Consider the following 17570-nt stretch of genomic DNA (forward strand, 5'->3'; position numbering starts at 1 on the left):
CCATAAACAACCAAACAAAGTTCATTACATTGTAAAAACATAATTTTCAATCCTCCTTTCATTCCGTAATAGTAGTGATGGTAGATTCTGACTTACTTGAATCCTACATCGAAAAGAAAATAATTTAATAAAATTCAGAATCATAGGAATCAAATGAAAAGTTTAGAATCATAGGAACAAGATTCAACAATTCAACATTAGAAAATCAAAATCAAAGTGAAATAATAAGAATTTCAAAATCATAGAAACCAAACTCAATAACTCAACATAAAAAATATAACCTAACTCACAGAAATTATAACAAATCATTTAAAATCAAAGCAAACAATAAAGATTTCAGAGTTCTGTGACTTACCCGACGGAGAACAGGCGACGGCCGGCGACCACGAGAAGACACGAAGAGGTGACCAGATGATGCGACTAGATGACGCGGATGACGGTAAGAAGACTCGACCAGATGACGCGGATGAACTCGCGGCCACGAGAAGACACAATGACGGCAAAGACGGCGGGCTCCCTGCTGCGATGTGCTAGCGTGCGTGACCTGACGGTGTCTTGATTGAGATCCATAGTGCGTGAGAGAATGAGAGGTGGCGGTGAGGGAGAGGGACTGAAGGGGTGGGAGATTAGGAGGTAGCGATGAAGGATTAAGGGTGGGAGGTGGCCGTCCGTGGCTCTGTGTGTGGTTCAGCGGGATGGGGTTTGACCATTTGCAGTTGAGACTTCAGAGTTCAGAAGGATTGAGGGATTTGGGGTTTGTGAAGTGTGAGTAATAGCGGCTAGGATTTTTCACCTCCCCTCATATGTTATATATATATATATATTAAGGGGTATTTTAGTCATTTTAAATAGGTGGAGATTAAACGAATCTTCACAGGACGGAAATCTCTGTCTCTACCTCTGTCCCGTTTATTATATATATATATATATATTAAAGAGTATTTTAGTCATTTTAAATAGGTGGAGATTAAACGAATCTTCACGGGACGGAGACCTCTGTCTCTACCTCTGTCCCGTTTATTATACGGGTCTCCACCCCATCTCTACAAGTAAAAAACTCTCCCCATATTCACCCCGGCGGGTAAATTCCCGCGGATACCCGCCCGCCGGGGTTTTTGCCATCCCTCCGCAGGGGCTATGCCATATAACCCCATTCGATTGCTGATTCACACGGAGAGTTGCATATAGTCCGAAGTCAAATTTAAAAGTTCAAATTAGTGTCTTCAAAATTTCAGGATAAAATTAGTACAAAGGCTCCGGTTTTTTTTTTTTTGGTGACTACAAAGGCTCCGTTTACTTTTCACCTATTTAGTATTTACTTTTAACCTCCTTTTTTTTCCTCTTTCAAGACACAAGCTCCCCACTAGACCTGCCCTTAGATTCGTTGGTCCTCCGAACGGCAGCTGCCATCTCTCCTGCTGAACTGAGCAGCGGAACCAGAACGGTGTGCAGCTTTTCATTCTCTCTCGCCCTCACGATAACGTTACAGAGAGCAACTTAAGGTTTTTCTTCTTCTCTCTCGAGAATCTTGGTGGAAAACCAATGGCATCGGTGTACATCCCGGTGCAGAACTCGGAGGAAGAGGTTAGGGTTGCACTCGACCAGCTTCCCAGGGACGCCTCCGACATCCTCGACATCCTCAAGGCCGAGCAAGCCCCTCTCGATCTCTGGCTCATTATCGCGGTTCGTAATTTCATTCTTTGCCTTCCACTTCTTCTCGGAATCGAACCCAATTTCTGCTTTCAAGTTTCAACTTGTGGAATTAAACTTTGAAAACAAAAAAGATGCTTGCTTTCTTGCATTTGTTTGTTGCTCTTATTTTGTGTGATGTGAGTTGGTTTGCACCTTTGTTATGATAGCATGTTAGGTTTAGCTTTTGGAACTCAAAGCCATTGTGTGGGTGAATGATAAGATAAACCAATAATGCTACTAGTGGTTTGAACTTGGAGCTTGATAGATGATTTGCCATTATTGTCTGTTATAGATGTGCTACAGTGTCACTCAAGTTTTCCCTATAGATGTAGATGCCCATTTAGTATAATTCCTGTTTGTTTTTGTTTTGCTTGTCTTTGGTACCAACTGCTCCTTTCTTTACTTCTAATGTTGCTTATATTTTTCTTGTGGTGAAGAGGGAGTATTTCAAGCAGGGAAAAATTGATCAATTTCGCCAGATTTTGGAGGAGGGATCCAGCCCGGGTATACCTTGGTTGCATATTCTTTTTGATGGGGTTTGTTGTGTCAATCTTATGTTTTTGTTATTGTTTGATGTTAAATTAGGTTCTAATATAGTTCAACTGTGCTGGTTGCTTTTCTCCTTTTCTGCAGAAATCGATGACTATTATGCTGACGTTAGATATGAGAGGATTGCTATATTAAATGCCCTTGGGGCATACTATAGCTACCTTGGGAAAATCGAGACTAAACAAAGAGAAAAGGAGGAGCATTTCATTTTGGCAACTCAATATTACAATAAAGCATCGAGGATCGACATGCATGAGCCCTCGACATGGGTTGGGAAAGGTGTACATATGTTTGTTTATTTATGTAAATTATTATGTCTCAGTGGAACTGAATCAAGCATTGTAATTTCACAATGAGGAACATGATACCTGCTAATTTTATGTTGGCATGGACCATAGAAGAGCTCTAGCTTCTAGGTATTCATTAGATGCCTTAGCATTACAACAAAGAAGCTCGCTTCCAAAACAAGTTTTGTTCTGAATAGTATTTGAACATATGTGATGTTTTGAAAGTTATTGTTCTGATAGTGTTTGATCTCATCATGTAGATGTTTATACTTTTAGCCTATTTGAGAAACATTTTTTTAATAATAAAAAGCTGCTCTGAAGTTGGTTATAAAGTAAGAAAGTAAGATGATTATACGCCATTTTGGTATAAGCTGAATTCATTTTTCTTTTTTCACTTTAGAGTTTAGAGATGAGCTCATATCATCTCAAATTAGCCTTACTATTGTATTTTAGTTTTTACTGCTGAAGCATTCTTATTTATCTGATTAACTCAGTGGTCATGACACATGCAGTTGTTTTGCTTGATGGCATATTGGTTGCTCTATATTTTATGTTCTTGATATTTTCTCACTCTATATTTTATGTTCTGGATATTTCCTCAAAAGTTATGAGTATCCATCATTTATCTTGTTGAACTTCATGTTTGTCCCGTCATTAGAAGAATGCCTCTTGCTCTAGATACTTGCAAAATTGATACATAGCTAATGCTTACAGGTCAACTTTTGCTTGCAAAGGGAGAAGTAGATCAGGCATCTGCTGCATTTAAGATTGTATTAGATGGAGACCGAGATAATGTTCCTGCTCTTCTCGGCCAGGTTTATTGAGTCTGTCCACATGTGTGCAAGGTTTTAGCTTATGCATGTGTATGTGATTGATTTTAGATATAATTGAGGTTTTTTAAGTCAATTTGAAGGTAAAGTAATTTATGTTTGGTATTTTTGTCTATCTTTTGACAAAATAAATCCTTGGATAGTGTTTATAAAATCACTTATATATATATATATATATATATATAGTTCTTCCATATTGATGTGACATATATACCTATAATTATGGTATAAAGTTACAATTTTAAATCGAGAACATCCCAAACAGGATAGTAGGAGAATCAAAAATAACTATTTGTCGCTTATATCTATAGTTGATTCTGTATCTACAACTGATTTTGGAACAAAATATGCAAGCATGTTTGAGAATTAAGGACTTACGTTAAGTGGCAGGAGAATGGGATTTTGGGGGAGTAAACGTGAATCCAAATTCACCAAGTTTAAGACCATTCTCCAGTAAAAGACATTAACAGGTGTATGACCAACCAGTACCTCTTCTTAACCCCAGTCCTAGTCGTGCTCTCCCTTTCTCAACCCCAAATGGTTATTGGAAAATTACAAAATGATTTTTTAATAGAAGTATAAAAATACTTGCTTATTAATAAAATGAAAACAGATATATCAATAATTGTTTCCAGTAATTTTTTCAGTTTTAGAGGATCAAATTTGCTGGCTTGTCTCTATATATTCTCAATATAGGACTGTAGACCTTAACTGAATGCTAAGCAATTAAAGTATATTAATTTGTTGCTACTGGCTAGCAATTTAAATTGCAATGCTTTTGCCATGCCATCAACCAAATTTTCTACATCTATCATTGGTTTTTCCCAGCCTTTAGAGAGAATGTTTTCCATCTGTGCTTGTTATGCTACAACCTGGAATTTGTTTGAAGTTTTGTTTAGTTATTCTATATAAGTACGGTGTTTCTACTAATAACTTTAGTGAATATCTACAGGCCTGTGTTGAGTTCAACCGAGGGCGGTATTCTGACTCACTTGAGTTGTACAAGGTTGGTAAACCTTCTTTGCTGGTAGAAAGAACTCTCTCGTTTACAATTTATATATGCACATTGACATGTCTATATACCATTAGGTTGATATGCATTCACATTTTTTTATTGTCACCAAAGAATAATTGAGTAGATTCAGAAAGAATTGACAATACTCAAAACTAGATGACTATTACTCCACTCAAATGAATAACTTCAATTGGTTTTAAGTTTTGTGAAACCATTTGTAGAACAATTAGCGACGGTGACATGCATTTCAAAATTTCAGTGGATTGCAGATTAGTGTTGGAATTGTTGCGCAAAAGCTTATTGTATGAAATTTCAGTGGATTAGATAAATGATATAAAGTTAAATAAGCAGAGATTTTATTTTGATGGTGAGCTTTATTAAGTTGTTTGAATAGTGGTAGTTAAGTGGTATCAACACAAGTTAACACAGGTTTATTATTATTATTATTAATTTTTTTATATTTTGTTTTTTGCAAACCTGAAGAGAGCATTGCAAGTTTATCCCGATTGCCCTGCACCTGTTAGGCTTGGCATAGGTCTATGTCGCTACAAATTAGGTCAATTTGAAAAGGCTCGACAGGCATTTGAGCGAGTTTTGCAGGCAAGTGAATCTTTTAATTGCCAATGGATATGCTGTCATGTTGCTTTGGTAGTACTGATGTCTGTATGTTTCCTGGTTTCCTTCTTTTCAGCTAGATCCAGAAAATGTTGAGGCTCTTGTAGCACTTGCAATAATGGACTTGCGTACCAATGAAGGTCCACTTTTTCCACTGTATCATGTTCTTAGGCACCTTATATGTCTCGTATAACTTGTAATATATATTTTTTCTCATGTATTGGACCGACTCTGATACTGTGTAGTATCTTTCAGCTGCTGGAATTAGAAAGGGAATGGTAAAGATGCAGAGGGCATTTGAGATATACCCTTATTGTGCAATGGCTCTGAATTATCTTGCAAATCATTTTTTCTTCACTGGTCAACATTTCTTGGTTGAGCAACTGACTGAAACTGCATTAGCTGTCACCAATCATGGTCCAACAAAGTCCCATTCTTATTATAATTTAGCGCGCTCTTACCATAGCAAGGTTGGAAGCAAATTTCTCTCTACTGTTGGCAACATTCCTTTGAGTGGCATTAATAAATTGCTTAGGCCCTGCTATTGTTTTTGCAAATAAAAGAAACAGTTATTGATTTTACTGTCTTCTTGTCTACAATACTCTTATTTACTTTCTTGTCTTCTCTTCGCATGTTCTAAATTTTTAGTGTTAGCAAGTTACTATTTTATTCTCTGGTAATCTTTTAATTTTTTATTTTTCCTCTTGACCATAGGGGGACTATGACAAAGCAGGGGTGTATTACATGGCATCTGTCAAGGAAGTCAACAAGCCTCATGAATTTGTGTTTCCTTATTATGGTTGGTTGCTTCATTCAGATTTGAAACTTTACAGCATGGCTACAACATTGTAATATGGCAGTGAAAGAAATTAAATTTAATCAACTATGAAACTAATGGTAGAAACGTGTTCATTTTTTGTTTCATTAGGTATATTTTGATTCAGTATTTGTAGGCCTTCTATCTTAATGAAAATAGCAGATGTTGAATGTGTTCTTCAAGCGGGCAGTCATGTTTTGATATTGCGATTTTACTAGATCTGTTTCCATGTTGTAGCAAATGTAGCATATTCGTTTGAGGTTCTGTATAACTTACTCATTTATGATCAGCAATAGTATTTGAAGGCTGTTTTCATAGAGTCATTGGTATTGTTCACCAAATGCCTGTTCTTCCTTATTTTTAATTTTTTTCTCTTTTATGTTGATTCCAGGTCTAGGACAAGTGCAATTAAAGTTGGGAGATTTCAGAAGTGCCCTGTCAAATTTTGAAAAGGTTCTGGAGGTGTACCCGGATAATTGCGAGACATTAAAAGTGAGTGCCTGACAGGATGTACCTTACATCCTTTAATATCATTTCTCTTTTAGGGTCAGTGTGTTTTTCGCAACTGAAATAGTCATTATCTTTGTGAGTTAGATATACATGTTTGGGAAACATCAGTTGAGGACATGCACTTTTCTTGGTTGAATATGGTATATATTCCATAAAATAATGATCAATCTTTAAAATAAGCATTATTAAGCCACTATTTAATGCTCAGTTATATATTTTGGCATGCCAACAGACCCAAAACTAATCAGTTTCTTCAAATGTGTTTTGGGAATGTTAGAAAAAGTTATTCTTGGTAAGTATTATCAGAGGACTGATGATTACTCACTATTCAGAACCAGTTTGAGTTGTTAATTTACCAATAATTTTTTTATGGTTTCTTAACGTGTTCTTCTGAAAGTTATTGTAAAATCACAGAAGTTTTGGGCGCTCCTTGTAGACACATTTGTAGATTACTTTACCTGTGTATTAGCTATACAAATAAAGCAGTTGTAGTTCTGAAAAATTATTGTAAAATCACTTCCCTATTTCCTATTTTTTGTGTTGATGTTTTTCCTTACAGGCACTGGCACACATATATGTTCAGCTTGGTCAAACTGACAAGGGCCAAGACTTTATTCGGAAAGCAACCAAAATTGATCCCCGTGATGCCCAGGTGAAAGCTGCTGATATTGTGTGTTTTTCTAAATTTTATTAAAGACCAGTCTCGTGTTCTCCCAACTTCCCCTGTCTTCCTTCACTTGTTTTAAGATTTACACATGTAAACTCTGCCTTGTTCACATGAAAAGTGTTATCCATCTCAAAGTGGGCAGTTATGCCTTTGTTCATAACTAGAATTGGTATCTGAACCTGTTTTAAACACACACACACACACACACACATATATATATATATATATATATATATATATATATATATATATATATATGGTGAATTCTAGTATTCCTATGCTTATGGTGGCTATGAAGTGTCGTTAAAATTAAAATCACACTCTTTTTTTACATTTAGTAATGCTTTTTTAGCTACACTTCTAAAAAATGTTACTAAATAATAAAAAAGCATTACTGTAATTTTAGCAACACGTTTTCAGATTAATAAGCATTAGGAACATCTTACAATTCACAACTCAATACGGGAAATGCACCATGTAAGCTCTATTTAGTGAGAAAGGGCTTTCTTTTTGTTTAAGGATGTTCGATCTCATTTTTCGGAAGGAGCATCCAAAATTCATTGAGGGGGAGCATTTTATTTCCTCTTTTTTTTCTTTTTTTTCCCTTAAAGGAAATAGTGAAAATAACAAATGAAAACAGGAATTCAGGAAACAAGATTTTTATCATTTCACTCTTTTCACTTTTTCTTCCTTCACAAAATGCTGAAATAGGAACACTAGAAACCCAGCTGGTCCTTAGGATCTTTTCCCTCTTCATTAGCTATTGAATCTTGGTCTTCTCCAATTAGTTTTCTCAGTGAAATCTCCTTAACATCTACCGTAAATCCATCATCTTTTCTGTCTTCCTTAGAGATAAAACTTTTGATATCCAAATTATCAAGGGTATCCAACATTAGCTGTTCCTCCTTTCTGTTTATCCCTGATTATGGGCCAAGTGTCATCCTGAAATATGACCTCTTTGTTGTTGATATTCCCTAGTTTTATGATACGGTCCATGTTCTGTCACCTATTCATCTTGTTGGGTCTGGCTATTAGGCCTAAGAAACAATTAACATGCTGTAATTCTTTGCTTCCTTGTCCCTGCCATTCACGACACTTCCCATGTGATACATATCTATAAGGAAAAGAAGCACTTGAGCATTATTTTTTTATGGATTATTTCTGAGTTCGAACTTATTTGGTTGCCTATATATAGTATATATATTATACTTTTAACATAATAATGAATTTTTTGTGGCCTGTGAACTGATTGTTGTTTTGAAACTATAGAATAAATGCTTGATAACTTTCTCATGTAGCTGATATTAAGATGGCAAAGACGAAAGTTGTTGACTGTATGTGAAGCATATGGCTTTGGTTAAAAAAATTATCTTATCTTCTATAAGCAACTGTCAACAAAATGATAATATATGAGTATTTACAAATATTACAAATTCAGCATTCCTTGGTTTTTGCCTGAAGTGTTTGCTTCGTAAACACTGTTACGAGCCCTTCCTTTTTGTGATAATTTGAAATAAACTGTTGAGAGTGAAATTCATTAGGTATTTTTGTTTACCTTTACAAAATCCTACAGGAAACAGGTTGAAAACAATGTGGCATAAATAAATTTAGAACTTTTTTTTTAAAAAAAAAGGAATTTGAAAGAAAATAAGCCTTTAAATTTTCTAAATTGGTTCCTTTCATTTCTCTAAATATTTATGTAATTAGTTGAGCAAAACTTCATATCTAGCTCTTGGTTTAATCTTATATTCTCCTTTTAAGTACAGGCATTTCTTGAACTGGGTGAATTGTTGATTCTGTCTGATACAGGATCTGCCCTCGATGCATTTAAAACTGTAAGAATTTTATTATGTACTTGATAAATTGTTTTGCAAAGTTTCTCTCATCCAATTAAAATTTAGGAAAACACCTGATGGTTGAAGTTCTGGGATCTATTTTTAATCTGGTTGTTGTAAACCCGGTACAGGCTCGTACTCTTTTTAAGAAGGGAGGCCAAGACGTACCAATAGAATTACTCAATAATATTGGTGTCCTTCAGTTTGAAAGGGGAGAGTTTGAGGTTTGTAATTCTATAAATGCTGCATTGCTTTTGTTTTGGCCCCATGATCACACACTTAATCCTTCATTTCTTCTTTTTATCAGCTTGCTCAACAAACTTTTAAAGAGGCTTTGGGTGACGGCATATGGCTTTTTCTTATTAATGGGGGAAATAAGTCTTCCAATGATATTGCTACTTCTACACTACAATTTAAGGACATGCAATTATTTCATAAGCTTGAAAGTACCGGTCATCATATAGATTTGCCCTGGGATAAAGTCACAGTGCTCTTTAACCTGGCCAGATTACTTGAGCAGTTAAATGATTCTGGAACTGCAAGTATATTGTATCGCCTAATATTATTCAGGGTATGTGTATCTTAAATAAACATCATGTGCATTTTGTTTGCATATCCATCTACCCACTACTGACAGACTCAAGAATATTAACCTTTCTGTAGTCTCAAATATGATGATCATTTATGACTCTTATTGTTTCTTTTACTTTATGCTATTTATCTAATAAACAGTTCGCTGAAGCCATGAATAGAGTTTTTACAGCTGAATGCTATAAAATTAATAGCCAATCATTTTTTGAGCTTTCCGGATTATCCACACCACTTATTATATTTCTAGCTTCCGGTTAATATATTTGAATTGTTGAGTATGTAATGAAACGTATTTTCATTAATCATTATATTACTACCATAATGGTAGCTGATGGAACCATTTAGTGAACTCCCCATGTGCACAATGCTTTCAGCCTCTTTTTTGGTATTGAACACACCACATTCCTAAGAATTATTTTTTAAGCATGGTCTGAGCACTGAGCTTGTTATAAGGCATTGCATCAAACATGTTCTGTTTGTATTGACTGTTAACAGTTGGACATTGCTTCATGACAATAATGAATAGAACACCTCAGTTTAGTTGAAGAAGTTGTACTGCTTTCAGCAGTAGGGCTTCTATTACAATCATTGCCTACATTGTTGTATCTTGGCTGCCATCTTTTACTATTCTTTGCACATTCAATATGGTTTCCAGCTTTCCATTATTGATCTCTAATGAATTCCTTATTTTATTTTTATTTTTTCTTTTTTCGATTTCAGTTTCCAGACTATATTGATGCGTATCTGAGGTTAGCTGCAATCGCAAAGGCTCGAAACAACATTCTGTTAAGCATTGAGCTGGTACTAATATCCCTGATCTTGCTTTGTTGCTTCTATAATAATTGCATAGCTTCACAATTTCAGTTCTACTCTGTAGGTTCATGATGCGCTAAAGGTGAATGAAAAGTGTCCAAATGCATTATCTATGCTTGGTGATTTGGAGTTGAAAAATGATGATTGGGTAAAGGCAAAAGAAACTCTCCGGGCAGCCAGTGATGCAACTGATGGGAAGGACTCATATGCTACTCTTGCTCTTGTATGTCTTTCTGGTGCTCATAAACGTGTCTATTCTTTTTGTTCATTCTAGATGTACTTTGTGTAGCTCTTTGGTCCTCACAAATGTCAAAGCATGATAATTATTTTGATACGCTGATTCTGTAATGAATAGGGAAACTGGAATTACTTTGCAGCCGTTCGGAATGAGAAGAGAAATCCAAAGCTAGAAGCTACTCATTTGGAAAAGGCCAAGGAACTCTATACACGAGTAGGTTTATTTTATTATTTCCTCACTTTTCTGTCTTGCCGTCTTGAGCTATTTTTGCATGTTTGTGTTTATGATAGAAACCCGTTTGGCAGATTCTAGAGCAGTAATGCTAGTCCTAGCTGCTGGCTATAAGTACTAGGGGTTGGTTAGTTTTTTCAGTCAGTTTGAAAATTCTGTTCAGTTTGTTAGTTCAGGAGAAGGAAATTCTCTCTAGAGTTAGTTAGACCCAAGTGTGTAGTTCAATAGGGATTGTGATTTACAATCCCTAATTCATCAATAAAATTCCCTAATTCTGCTAGATCCCTAATCCTATCAGTTCACCTCAGCTTTTGGTTTGCAGACCTTGGTTTGGACTTCGGAACCTTGGATGCATCAATCCCATTGATCTTAGCATTTCATTCATTTCGTATGCATATTAACGTGTTTGTCATGGCTTAAGCATTTTGGTGAATTGGTTTAGGGCATGATATTATATCAAATGGTTAGGAGTTTGCTCTGTGCTGGCCCCACCCTTAAATTAAAATTTAATTTCAGCAACTATATATGATGTAGTACTCTTGCATTAAGCTGGGAGGGGCGGCACTGATAGGAAGTAAACCACCTTAAACCTCCATCCAATAGCTTAAACTTATTCAGGGTGTTGGCCCTTAATCAAAATAAATGAAAAATAATGAATATAATTTGCTTGTGCCATGTGCACTCTTTCCCCCAACCCCCCTTCCCTTATTTGGGAATAGGAATTTGGAAATATCTAAACTGGGAACTATTACCTTGGTTTATAATGGGATTGTTTTATTGATTTTTTTTTATTTTTATAATTTTTGATTAGGTTCTGATTCAGCATTCTGCAAATTTATATGCTGCCAATGGTGCTGGAGTAGTGCTAGCTGAGAAAGGCCATTTTGATGTTTCAAAGGATATCTTCACTCAGGTTACCTGATATATCTGCTTATATTTGGGATATGCATGGCATAAACTTTCATATACTGGAGTTATTTATTTATTTCTATCTTTTTTAGGTTCAAGAAGCTGCAAGTGGTAGTGTTTTTGTCCAGATGCCCGATGTTTGGATAAATTTGGCCCATGTTTATTTTGCTCAGGGAAATTTTTCTTTGGCTGTGAAAATGGTATATCCCGTGTTTAATTTGTTTTGCTTGTTAAGTTCTTGCTGAAGTATTATAGGAATCATGTGCTGATGACATTCCTTTTCCTTTCTGGGAAAATGTTACCTTTCTAATTTTGCAGTATCAGAATTGCTTGCGAAAGTTTTTTTATAACACAGACTCACAAATACTTCTATATTTAGCTCGTACTCATTATGAAGCAGAACAGTGGCAAGATTGTATAAAAACTCTACTAAGGGCAATCCATTTGGCACCCTCAAACTATACATTAAGATTTGATGCAGGTGTTGCGATGCAAAAGTTTTCAGCATCAACATTACAGAAGGCAAAAAGGACTGCAGATGAGGTCTTGTCAATCCCTTGAACCTATCTTATTAAATTTGTTAAGTTGTTTGATGAAAGATGCTCATAGGTGGCATTATGTTCATTTCTGGTTGTCTACTTTTTCCCATGAATTATAGCAGGTTCTTTAAAGTAAGATCATGAACTGCATTGTTGTTCCCATAAAGACTTCCTTGTTTCATTGCAGAAAACTTCATCTATTCTAATATATTGATGAATGATTGATGTGACACTTGTCTGTAATTTCATTATTGTCTTACACTTAAATTGTGACTCTGCTTATGCCATAATTCTTTATTGTTAGTGGATCTAGTGGATGATAAACACAAAGACACCCTCCACATGGAGAGTGAGTTGTTCTTTTGCATGTTTGGGTGGTTGTTGAACCCTTAACCACAATATAAGCTACTATTTCCTCAAACATCAAACATGGATCTATGATTTTTACTTCAGGCTATGAGATACTAGCGAACCTTACATGTAAAAAAACCCTAATTTTTGGGCCACCTTGCACTGGACTCTTTTTATGCAAAAGTTTGTCTAACTTATCTGAATTCTTAATGGTAGGTGAGAGCAACTGTAGCAGAACTGCAAAATGCTGTTCGAGTATTTAGTCAGTTGTCTGCTGCATCCAACCTTCATATTCATGGGTTTGATGAGAAAAAAATTGACACTCATGTTGGGTACTGCAACCACCTACTTTCGGCTGCAAAAGTTCATCTTGAAGCAGCTGAGCGTGAGGAGCAGCAAGTGCGACAGAGGCAAGAACTTGCTCGTCAGGTTGCATTGGCCGAGGAAGCCCGACGGAAGGCTGAAGAGCAAAGGAAATTTCAGGTGCGCTATCCATAATTGATTGGTCTCTGCAATATGCATGTCCCATTTTTCGTTTTTTTTTTTCTACATAAATTTATAAATTGCTTTGCTTTTTCTTCTTAATTTGATATTAGATGGAAAGGAGAAAGCAAGAGGATGAACTGAAGAGGGTGCAACAACAGGAGGAACATTTTAAGCGTGTTAAGGTAAGGATTACCGGGTTTCCTTCTCAGAGAATAAAGTTATACAATGCTTGGTTTAGGGATTATTGGGTTTCCATCCACATTGAGTGCTATGTTTAAATTTTTGTTTTTTGTTGTTTAGGGGGGGGGGGGGGGGGAGAGAGAGAGAGAGAGAGAGAGAGAGAGAGGTGTGTTGGTTAATAACATTATACAATAGTATAGACCGATGCTGTGTATAGTAACTACTCACTTAGGATAGGTTTTTCAATGAGACTGAGATGGATATGGGGTTTATCCTTTGTGAATTTTGTTCAAATTGGTTGAGGTGGGTGCTACTGTGCTGGGAAGATAATGTGCCTCGGAAGGTCTAAGCTCTATTTATATTTCTAGGAACAATGGAAGAGCAGCTCACACTCAAGACGAAGGGAAAGGACACCAGAAGAAGAAGAGGGTGGGACTGGCGAGAAACGGAGAAAGAAAGGTGGAAAGAGGAGAAAGAAGGATAAGCACTCGAAATCACACTATGACAATGAAGAAGGAGAAGCCGATATGATGAATGAACCAGAGATGGAGGATGAAGATGTTGATAACTACAGAGAGCCCCAAACTATGGGGAATGATGATGCTGAGGGGAATGCTCAGGATCTTCTTGCAGCAGCTGGACTTGAAGATTCTGATGCAGAAGATGATATGGTAATTTGTGATTATTAGAAATTTAAATTTTGGAATGCCTTCTATTTCTTTTGTTTATATCCTCAGTTCCTCACTCCTTTTAGGTTGAAATATATTTTTGGTAGCTTGTCATGATGGACTTACTTTTGGGATTAGTTTGGCATGGTGCTAAAAAAAATAAAGCAAAAAAGTTCTATAGAGTAGATTTACTGATTACAATGGTGTCTAAACATAATGCAATAAATTCTATTCTATTTTTATATCTATATGACAAACTCACAGTAGAACAACTTTAGGATGTGTGACAAGTGTGCGTTGTTATATCCATCATGGAGTTAGAGTCAATGAAACCAAGTTATTCTAGAGATCATGATATAGATCAATAAGAAAGCAGGAATCATTTCATCAAGGTCTCACATATGATATCTGTGACACTCCATAATAATGCTGTATTTTAATCCTGTATAATTTGTTTTAATTGTTATCTAGTCTCGATGCGGAAGGTTTTGCTTTTTATTGCCAGTGAATGACATTTCTCGAGCATATACAAATGATTTACACTATTGCCCTCAGATTATTGTACAAACACGGTCATCTATACCTTTTGCAAGCTTTTATTTGCTTCATTCATATTGACTAGTCCGATCATTTAATTCCTCCTTATTGTTGTTGAAGGCTGCACCATCGTCAAACATTGCCCGCCGGAGGCAAGCCTTATCAGAATCTGATGATGATGAACCAATAATGCGGCAATCAAGTCCTATAAGAGAAAATTCTGCTGATATGGAGCTGAGTGATGGAGAAATTAGGGAGCCTAAGACAAATGGGGATGATGGTAGTGACTAGTAGGAACAGTATTAAATTTTGGACTGTACAGGTTAGATATGTATATTGTCTTCTAGTGATGATCAAATTCAGTGTTGTGATGCTTTTTCAGTTCCTGATATCTATATGTATAAATTTGGAAATGCTTGATTTAGAAAGGCCAAAGTTTTCTGTTAGTTTGTAGCAAGCTTATGAAAACCGAACGAGTCATCAAACTGTATTACCTATTGATTTACCTGTTTAGAGGTCCAATCGATTCAATTGAAATAATCAAATTATAATAAAATAATATATAAAATTCTAATAAACAATAAAAATACAAATATATTATAATGTAAATTTTAAAAATATACAAATAAATACATGTATAGCACCAATAAAGTTTTATGATCTTATTAAAGTATAAAATAGGTAGTAAATTAAATAAAGTTGCAATAACAAGAAGCTAAATTCAACAATAGGTAACAATACCCAATGAACGATTAAGTCTGAAGTCTAAATAAGTCGCGAACTCGACCGAAAAAGTAGTTGGTCACAATGAGAGAGTATAGCGGCTAAATATGAAAAGGACTATTAGGGTCTATCAGTCTTTAGTTGGGTTTCTCTTCTCTAAAAGAAGACAACGCTTAGTTAAAAAACTAATTGTTCCGATTCGGTTTGATTCATTGGCTTTTGTATATAAAATTATGTAGATGTCCTAAATTAGAATTGGTTATACGCCCTATCCTGAATATTTCTATATAAATAAAATCAAATTGACTCAATTATTCTATTTACATATAAATTGAACAGGTCTACTATACATACAAGCTTTTTTGATTTACAAGTTATACAAGTTAGGTCAAGCCTAACAAAAATCACCTTTACGTATACGAGTGTGTACACACGTGTTCTACTCAACCGTTTCAATAGTGCGCTCACTCACGAAGTCACCATTACGAAAGACGGTTCTTCTTTCTCGTCAAAACCACAACCGTGAAGATTCAAACGACGTTTGAAATCTTTGAAGAAACTGTCAAAATCGTCGCCAACCTCGAGGAAATCAACAAGAAAATTTCAAAATCTCCATAAAAAAGCACCGAAACAAAAGAAGAAAGATTATTCAAGATACCGTTTAACTAATCTTCGAGGTTTTTCACTTTTCTCTTTTGCATTTCGAACGCGAAACACTATATAATAGTATTTCTATTTATTAAGTAGATTCATTATGTGTTCTTGGTTTAAAGTAGATATTATTGTTCTGGTCAAACTGTTCAATAGATGATAACTGTTTTACGTACTATTTCGCAAATAGTTTAACGTATATTTTTGTGTTTTTGTGAAATTTTGCATGTTTGGAACTGAGTTTGTATAAATAGAAACTTTCACTGTATTTCAAGTAAATTCGACTGTAACTGGTGCTGTTGTTCTTGAATATTATCCTTGTGCATCTAGTGTCATTTTATGCATCTTTGGTTGACTTGAACATCATTTTGAACTCATATTATGTTTTGCAATCTAAAAAATAATAGAGGTGTATGTGGTTGGTATTTCGGTGTATATCAAGAAATTTCGAGTGTAATTGATGCTGTTGTCCTATACCAGGTATAACTAGAAACAAAGTATTGTCCTTGTGCATCTGATGTCCTTTTATGCATCTTTGGTTCACTTTAACATCATTTTAAACTCATATTATGTCATGTAATCTAAAAAATAGTAGAGGTATATGTGGCTTGTATTTGGGTGTATATCATGTGAATTCGAGTGTAACTGGTTTTGTTGTCCAATACCTGGTGTAACTAGAAACAAAATATTGTCCTTGTGCATCTTTGGTTGACTTAACCATCATTTTGAACTCATATTATGTCATGTAAACTAAAAAATAGTAGAGGTGTATATGGCTGGTATTTGGGTATATATCATGGGAATTTGAGTGTAACTAGTTCTGTTGTCCTATACCTAATGTAATTAGAAACAAAGTATTGTTCTTGTGCCTCTGGTGTCATTTTATGCATCTTTGGTTGACTTGAACATCATTCTGAACTCATATTATGTCATGTAAACTAAAAAATAGTATAGGTGTATATGGCTGGTATTTGGGTGTATATCATGGGAATTCAAGTGTAACTGGTTCTATTTTTATCCATTAACAATATTTTTTATTTCTTACCGTAAAAATGGCAAGCAAGAATCCTGCTCCAAAAAATACAATGTAAGCACATATATATTAGGCCAACTCAGTTTTTCTTTGTATAAACATAGCTTATTTAAATGATTCTCATTCCATTTCTTTACAGAAAATCAAAGATTTGAGATACTTAACAAGACTATTGAATGAAAAGTTCCAAAACATGAGTGAAAAAAAAAAGGTCATCGTCCAAGAATTGGGATTTGATGGTTTGATGCACATCCCACCGATGAAAATGCCACAAAAACTCTTAAAAGAGTTGGCATATCCCTTTAATTTGGTAAGAAACAGTTTGAACACCCGGTACGGTGTATTGACCATTAACCCAGAAAATATAGAAGCTACCCTTAGTTTGAATGCATCTGGTAACTTGCATTCTTTGTAATCTATTCTTTGTAATCCATTCTTTTGAACTCATATTATCTCATGTAATTAAAAAATAAATTTAGGTGTATATGACTGGTATTTTGGTGTATTTCAAGAATTGGAGTATAATTAGTGATCTTATTTTGTTGCTTTTGTAGGGGACCTATTCCAGAAAAAGTTAATTTTAAAGAGTTATCTGAGGAGAGCAAAAAAGTTTACAGAAGGTTCCAGGAAAAAACATTGAAGAATCTGACGGATGAGATGATGGATATTGGTGTTGACACTGATGAAGATCGACTTATGTTCAAGAAGGTTTTCAATCTCTATACTCAAATGGCGTTCTTATTGCCGACAACGATAAACAAAGTTTCTCCAATCTACATGCCTCCAATTTTTCGTGTGGACAA

General features: G+C 35.2%; 1 protein-coding gene across 1 annotated transcript; it reads left to right on the forward strand.

Annotated features, from left to right (window-relative positions):
• Nucleotides 1-1322: 1322 nt before the first annotated feature.
• On the forward strand, nucleotides 1323-14806 carry LOC130968323 (protein CTR9 homolog). Its single transcript, XM_057893527.1, has 24 exons — nucleotides 1323-1683; nucleotides 2130-2196; nucleotides 2326-2520; nucleotides 3243-3343; nucleotides 4311-4364; nucleotides 4857-4964; nucleotides 5065-5128; nucleotides 5244-5458; nucleotides 5703-5787; nucleotides 6197-6297; nucleotides 6875-6967; nucleotides 8749-8817; nucleotides 8949-9041; nucleotides 9125-9388; nucleotides 10129-10209; nucleotides 10286-10444; nucleotides 10577-10672; nucleotides 11502-11603; nucleotides 11692-11799; nucleotides 11918-12142; nucleotides 12706-12972; nucleotides 13086-13157; nucleotides 13524-13826; nucleotides 14481-14806. The coding sequence occupies exons 1-24, from the start codon at nucleotides 1543-1545 to the stop codon at nucleotides 14649-14651; spliced, it is 3234 nt and encodes a 1077-aa protein (XP_057749510.1). The 5' UTR covers nucleotides 1323-1542; the 3' UTR covers nucleotides 14652-14806.
• Nucleotides 14807-17570: the final 2764 nt, after the last annotated feature.

The sequence above is a fragment of the Arachis stenosperma genome, chromosome 3 (assembly GCF_014773155.1).
Source record: "Arachis stenosperma cultivar V10309 chromosome 3, arast.V10309.gnm1.PFL2, whole genome shotgun sequence".
Taxonomy (NCBI): domain Eukaryota; kingdom Viridiplantae; phylum Streptophyta; class Magnoliopsida; order Fabales; family Fabaceae; genus Arachis; species Arachis stenosperma.